We start from the raw sequence: 7,410 nt of genomic DNA on the forward strand, positions 1-7,410 counted from the left end.
GTGTTCTAATTTCATTCTTTTACATGTAGCTGTCCAGATTTCCCAGCACCACTTATTGAAGAGACTCTCTTTTCTCCATTGTATACCCTTGCCTCCTTTGTCATAGATTAGTTGACCATAGGTGTGTGGGTTTATCTCTGGGCTTTCTATCCTGTTCCATTGATCTATATTTCTGTTTTTGTGCCAGTACCATATTGTCTTGATTACTGTAGCTTTGTAGTTTAGTCTGAAGTTAGGGAGTCTGATTCCTCCAGCTCCGTTTTTTCCCTCAAGACTGCTTTGACTACTTGGGGTCTTTTGTGTCTCCATAAAAATTTTAAGATTTTTTGTTCTAGCTCTGTAAAAAATGCCACTTGTAATTTGATAGGGAATCCATTGAATCTGTAGATTGCTTTGGGTAGTAGAGTCATTTTCTCAGTATTGATTCTTCCAATCCAAGAACATGGTATATCTCTCCATCTGTTTGTGTCATCTTTGATTTCTTTCATCAGTGTCTTATAGTTTTCTGAGTACAGGTCTTTTACCTCCTTAGGTAGGTTTATTCCTAGGTATTTTATTCTTTTTGTTGCAATGGTGAATGGGATTGTTTACTTAATTTCTCTTTCTAATCTTTCATTGTTAGCGTATAGGAATGCAAGAGATTTCTATACATTAATTTTGTATCTTGCAACTTTGCCAAATTCATTGATTAGCTCTAGTAGATTTCTGGTGGCATCTTTAGGATTCTCCACGTATAACATCATGTCATCTATAGTGATAATTTTACTTCTTGTTTTCCAATTTGTGTTCCTTTTATTTCTTTTTCTTCTCTGATTGCCGTGGCTAAGACTTCTAAAACTATGTTGAATAATAGTGGCAAGAGTGGACATTCTTGTCTTGTTCCTGGTCTTAGAGGAAATCCTTCCAGTTTTTTACAATTGAGAATGTTTGCTGTGGGTTTGTCATATATGGCCTTAATTATGTTGAGGTAGGTTCCCTCTATGCCCACTTTCTGGAGAGTTTTTATTATAAATGGGTGTTGAATTTTGTCAAAAGTTTTTTCTGCATGTATTGAGACGATCATATGGTTTTTATTCTTCAGTTTGTTAATATGGTGTATCACATTGATTGATTTGCATGTATTGAAGAATCCTTGCATCCCTGGGATAAATCCCACTTGATCATGGTGTATAATCCTTTTAATGTGTTGTTGGATTCTGTCTGCTAGTATTTTGTTGAGGATTTTTGTATCTATATTCATCAGTAATATTGGTCTGAAATTTTCTTTTTTTGTAGTATCTTTGTCTGTTTTTGGTATCAGGGTGATGGTGGCCTCGTAGAATGAGTTTGGGAGTGTTCCTTCCTCCACCATTTTTTGGAAGAGTTTGAGAAGGATGGGTGTTAGCTCCTCTCTAAATGTTTGATAGAATTCACCTGTGAAGCCATCTGGCCCTGGACTTCTCTTTGTTGGAAGATTTTAAATCACAGTTTCAATTTCACTGCTTGTCATTGGTCTGTTTATATTTTTTGTTTCTTCCTGGTTCGGTCTTGGAAGCTTATACCTTTCTAAGAATTTGTCCATTTCTTTCAGGTTGTCCATTTTTTTGGCATAGAGTTGCTTGTAGTAGTCTCTTAGGATGCTTTGTTTTTCTGCAGTGTCTGTTGTAACTTCTCCTTTTTCATTTCTAATTTTATTGATTTGAGTCCTCTCCCTCTTTTTCTTGATGAGTCTGGCTAAAGGTTTATCAATTTCGTTTATCTTCTCGAAGAACCAGCTTTTAGTTTTATTGATCTTTGCTATTGTTTTCTTTGTTTCTATTTCATTTATTTCTGCTCTGATCTTTATGATTTATTTCCTTCTACTAACTTTGGGTTTTGTTTGTCCTTCTTCCTCTAGTTGCTTTAGGTGTAAGGTTAGATTTTTTATTTGAGATTTTTCTTGTTTCTTGAGGTGAGCTTGTATGGTTATAAACTTCCCTCTTAGAACTGCTTGTGCTGCATCCCATAGGTTTTGGATCGTCATGTTTTCACTGTCATTTGCCTTGAGGTATTTTTTGATTTCCTCTTTGATTTCTTCAGTGATCTCTTGGTTATTTAGTAACATATTGTTTAGCCTACATATGTTTGTGTTTTTTACGTTTTTTCTCTATAATTCATTTCTAATCTCATAGCATTGTGGTCAGAAAAGATGCTTGATATGATTTCAATTTTCTTAAATTTACAGACGCTTGATTTGTGACCCAAGATATGATCTATCCTGGAGAATGTTCCATGTGCACTTGAGAAGAAAGTGTAATCTGCTGTTTTCAGGTGGACTGTCCTATCAATATCAGTTAAATCTATCTGGTCTATATGTCATTTAAAGCTTGTGTTTCCTTATTAATTTTCTGTCTCGATCATCTGTCCGTTGGTGTAAGTGAGGTGTTAAAGTCCCCCACTATTATTCTGTTACTGTTGATTTCCTCTTTTATAGCTGGTAGCATTTCCCTTATGTATTGAGGTGCTCCTATGTTGGGTGCATATGTATTTATAATTGTTAGTTCTTCTTCTTGGATTGATCCCTTGATCATTATGTAGTATCCTTCCTTGTCTCTTGTAACATTCTTTATTTTAAAGTCTATTTTATCGATATGAGTATTGCTACTCTATCTTTCTTTTGATTTCCATTTGCATGGAATATCTTTTTCTATCCCTTCACAGTCTGTATGTGTCCCTAGGTCTGAAGTGGGTCTCTTGGACACAGCATATATATGGGTCTTGTTTTTGTATCCATTCAGCAAGCCTGTGTCTTTTGGTTGGCGCATTTAATCCATTCATGTTTTAGGTAATTATCGATATGTATGTTCCTATGACCATTTTCTTTATTGTTATGGATTTGTTTTTGTAGGTCCTTTTCTTCTCTTGTGTTTCCCACTTAGAGAAGTCCTTTTAGCATTTGTTGTAGAGCTGGTTTGGTGATGCTGCATTCTCTTAGCTTTTGCTTGTCTGTAAAGCTTTTTTTTTTTTTCCTATCAAATCCAATATAATCAACTGAAAAATTTATAAAATAATTATTTAACATATAAAATGTCACTAGGAATAAAATAATCAGTTTTGGCTTTTCATCTGTTCTCTTTTTTAAAATTTTATTTTATTTTTTTATACAGCAGGTTCTTATTAATCATCAATTTTATACACATCAGTGTATACCTGTCAATCCCAATCGCCCAATTCATCACACCACCACCCCACCTCCCTGCGTTGTCTGTAAAGCTTTTGATTTCTCCGTCAAATCTGAATGAGATCCTTGCCAGGTAGAGTAATCTTGGTTGTAGGTTCTTCCCTCTCATCACTTTAAATATATTGTGCCAGTCCCTTCTGGCTTGTAGAGTTTCTGATGAGAAATCAGCTGTTAACCTTATGGGAGTTCCCTTGTATGTTATTTGTCATTTTTCCCTTGTTGCTTTCAATAATTTTTCTTTGTCTTTATTTTTTTTCAGTTTGATTACTATGTGTCTCGGCATGTTTCTTCTTGGGTTTATCCTGCCTTGGACTCTCTGTGCTTTCTGGACTTGGGTGGCTATTTCCTTTCCCACGTTAGGGAAGTTTTCGACTATAATCTCTTCAAATATTTTCTCAGGTCCTTTCTCTCTTCTCCTTCTGGGACCCTTATAATGTGAATGTTGTTGTGTTTAATATTGTCCCAAAAGTCTCTTAGGCTGTCTTCATTTCTTTATATTCCTTTTTCTTTTCATTTTAGACAACCTACATGTTTTTTTATTTTCCTCAAAAACAGTGCCTCCGCTCCAAACAAATCAACATCAAAACGAAGAGCTCAAGTTGACATCAGTCCCATTTGTCTAAGTCCTGCTTTTATGTGGATGAAAAGCAGCAGCCAGCCAGTTATGATGAGCAGGTGATAGATCCAAACAGCCAAATTTGTTAACATTTTTCAATTTCTAGACCATCCTTAAAGAAAATCATATTTGGTATCACACAATCCTCACAGTAGTCCAGCAGAGCAACCATGCCATCTGGATTCATGTTTTCACCAATAAAGAAGTGATAGTTTTTGAAATTAGCAAGGATGTGCTTGATTTGTTCTGCAGTCCCTGTCATAAAAGGTTTTACTCTTTCTGGTCTCTGTTCTTCAAGCTTCCCTTTGATTGACTTCATGTAATCCTTGATGTAGTTCTTGTAGGCTTCTTTTGTGAAGCTGGTTTCTTGCACGTGATTGTTCATGACAGTATCCACACCAGTGATTACTGTGCTTTCAGTACCTTTGCCCTCAGGGCCTTCAGAGGAGGCATTTCCACCAATGAGCGAGTCATCAATGTTACCCTCTCTCCTACTGACCATCTTCCCCTCCACCTCCAGACACAGCCTATCCGCAATCTCCCGGATCTTGTACATGTCAGGGAACATCTCATCATGGTTGATGAGGCCCCGGTAGATGATCATGATGGCGACTGGAGGGAGACAACGGTGGCACTAGCTTAGTAGGAGCCCAGAGCTCAGAGAGAGCACAGTGCAGCAGAAGAGGCACTTGCAGGGAGGGGGGAGTGGGCGGAAAAGCCATTCTTTTTTCTTTATTCTGTTCCAAGGCAGTGAATTCCACCATTCAGTCTTCCAGGTCACTTATCCGTTCTTCTGCCTCAGTTATTCTGCTATTGATTCCTTCTAGTGTATTTTTCATTTCAGTGATCGTATTGTTCATCTCTGTTTGTTAATTCTTCTAGGTGTTTGTTCTTTAATTCTTCTAGGTCTTTGTTAAACATTTCTTTCATCTTCTCAATCTTTGCCTCCATTCTTTTTCCGAGGTCCTGGATCATCTTCATATCATTATTCTGAACTCTTTTTCTGGAAGGTTTCCTATCTCCACTTCATTTAGTTGTATTTCTGGGGTTTTATCTTGTTCCTTCATCTGGTACAAAGTCCTCTGCCTTTTCATTTTGTCTATTCTTCTGTGAGTGTGGTTTTCCTTCCACAGGTCGCAGAAGTTCTTCTTGCTTCTGCTGTCTGCCCTCTGGTGGATGAGGCTCTATGTCATTCTTTTAAAGGTTGTGCCCTGCCCCTTCTCTCCTGTTTCAAAACCAGCAAGGACAGGGACTTCCCTGGTGGTGCAGTGGTTAAGACTCTGTGCTCCCAATGCAGGAGGCCCGGGTTTGACCCCTGGTCTGGGAGCTAGATCCCACAAGCATGCAGCAACTAAGAGTTAGCATGCCACAACTAAGGAGCTGGTGAGCTGCAGCTAAGACCCAATGCAACCAAATAAATAAATATAAAACACACACACACGAGCTGATTTAAAAAAAAGAACCAGAAAGGACAAAGTCTGTGAGGGGGGAATGTGCTTGTGTGTTCTGGGAATAGCAAAGAGGCTGGTTTGGCTAGAGCCTGGTAAGCCAGCAGGGAGCAGTAGATTGAGATCCAAAAATTGGAGACGACCTTACAACGGAAGAGAACTTGAGGTTGATTCTACTCTGAGAGATGGTAAGCATTGGAGCGTTTTACAGAGTGGTGTCATGATCTGAATTTACATTTTTAAAAGATTGCTCAGGCAGCTGTGTGAACAGACTGTATGAGCAGTGGAGGAGCTTGGGAAGGTAAGGAAGCTGGAGACCGGTCAGAAGGTGAGAGATGATGTGGCTTGGACCAAGGAGGCAGCAGTGGAGTTGATGAGAAGCAGTTAGATTTTAGATATATTTTGAAAATCTACCTGACAGGAAACACTGTGGATGTCGGGTGTGAGAGAAAGAGATGAGTCAAGGATGACTCTAAGGTTTTTGGCCTGAGCAACTGGAAGACTGAAATACCATATACATGAAAGAAATCAGAAAATGGCTGGGGGAGGGCAGGTTGGAAGCCATGGTGGAAATTTTACTGGTTAGAGGCTTGAACGAACTTTCTGGAATGATGGGGATGTTCTCTCATTTAGAGTGGTGGTTGCCTGGGGGTAAACACTGTAAAAACTCAGTGAACTGAATTTTTAGTATCTCTGCATTTTATATAAATTATACCTAAACACACACACACATACACACACACTTTTATTGATAACGGGGAAGACTTAAGAAAAAAGGAGTTTATTTTAAAGGTTACACATGAGAGAGAATGGGATCCATATTGGAAACTCGTTGAAATTGATCCTCCCATCTCTCTCAAGGGGGTCCCTGCATCTCCCCGTGCTTCGGCATCTTCATCACTTTCTCTTCTTTTGTTAATAATTTTATTTTATTTCATTTATTTACATTTTATTTTACTTTTTTTGTCTGCCTTGGGTCTTCATTGCTGCGTGTGGGCTTTCTCTAGTTGTGGCGAGTGGGGGCTACTCTTGTGACTACTCTTTCATTGTGCTGTGTGGGCTTATCATTGCGGTGGCTTCTCTTGTTGTGGATCATGGGCTGTAGGCATGCAAGCTTCAGTAGTCGCAGCACGCGGGCTCAGGAGTTGTGGCTCATGGGCTTAGTTGCTTTGTGGCATGTGGGATCTTCCTGGACCAGGGATCAAACCCATGTCCCCTGCATTGGCAGGTGGATTTTTTTTTTTTTTTTTTTTTTTTTTTTTTTTTTTTTTTTTTTTGCGGTATGCGGGCCTCTCACTGTTGTGGCCTCTCCCATTGCGGAGCACAGGCTCCGGACGCGCAGGCTCAGTGGCCATGGCGCATGGGCCCAGCAGCTCCGCGGCATGTGGGATCTTCCCGGACCGGGACACGAACCAGTGTCCCCTGCATCGGCAGGCGGACTCTCAACCACTGCGCCACCAGGGAAGCCCTGGCAGGTGGATTTTTAACCACTGCGTCACCAGGGAAGTCCTTCATCACTTTCTTAAACTGTGACAATCAACAAAACAAGCTGATTTGTAGTATTTGCTGATTTCTGTGACATGAATATTCCCACCATATTTCAAGCCACAGGCTACATCAAGCTACATCATCATCCTTGGAGGCGGTAGATTGAAGTAGTGGAGAACACAGACTTCAGTGCAGGCAAGTTCTTTACCTCTCTGGGACTGTTTCCTCATCTGTAAAATGAGAAGGTGCTACTAATGCTGTCTCCATAGGGTTGTTATGAGGATTAAAGGAGTTAATATGTGGCATCTTGTACCTTTTAACTGTTAATAGCTCTGCTGTTAATTTACTGTGTGTCCTTGGGCAAGACCCTTCCTCTCTCTGCATCTTAGTTCCTGTATTTGTAAAACACAGAGGTTTTGTTACAAATAATCTTTGAAGTCCTTCCAGCTCTAGAAATCTTAGGGCCTTCTATGACTCCAGTTACAGAGAAATCTCAGCCTCCCTCTCTGGGTTTTAAGCTCTATTCCTGAAATCACAGGTACAAGGCACCTGAGTGGTGTGAGAGACAGCCAGGTAGATTCCAAAGTGGATTCAGTCTAAAGTGGAAAGTTAAAATTGTCAGGCTTGATCTCAGCCTGGGAAAACTCTTCCTGAGCCAA

At 39.6% G+C, this 7,410-nt stretch overlaps 1 protein-coding gene across 1 annotated transcript; it reads right to left on the bottom strand.

The window, feature by feature from the left end:
- Nucleotides 1–3,663: 3,663 nt before the first annotated feature.
- LOC116755436 (translationally-controlled tumor protein-like) lies at nt 3,664–4,592 on the bottom strand. Its single transcript, XM_032634904.1, has one exon. It carries the CDS (start codon nt 4,417–4,419, stop codon nt 3,901–3,903), a length of 519 nt encoding a protein of 172 aa, XP_032490795.1. The 5' UTR covers nt 4,420–4,592; the 3' UTR covers nt 3,664–3,900.
- Between the last annotated feature and the right edge of the window lie 2,818 nt (nt 4,593–7,410).

The sequence above is a fragment of the Phocoena sinus genome, chromosome 6, assembly GCF_008692025.1.
Source record: "Phocoena sinus isolate mPhoSin1 chromosome 6, mPhoSin1.pri, whole genome shotgun sequence".
Taxonomy (NCBI): Eukaryota; Metazoa; Chordata; class Mammalia; order Artiodactyla; family Phocoenidae; genus Phocoena; species Phocoena sinus.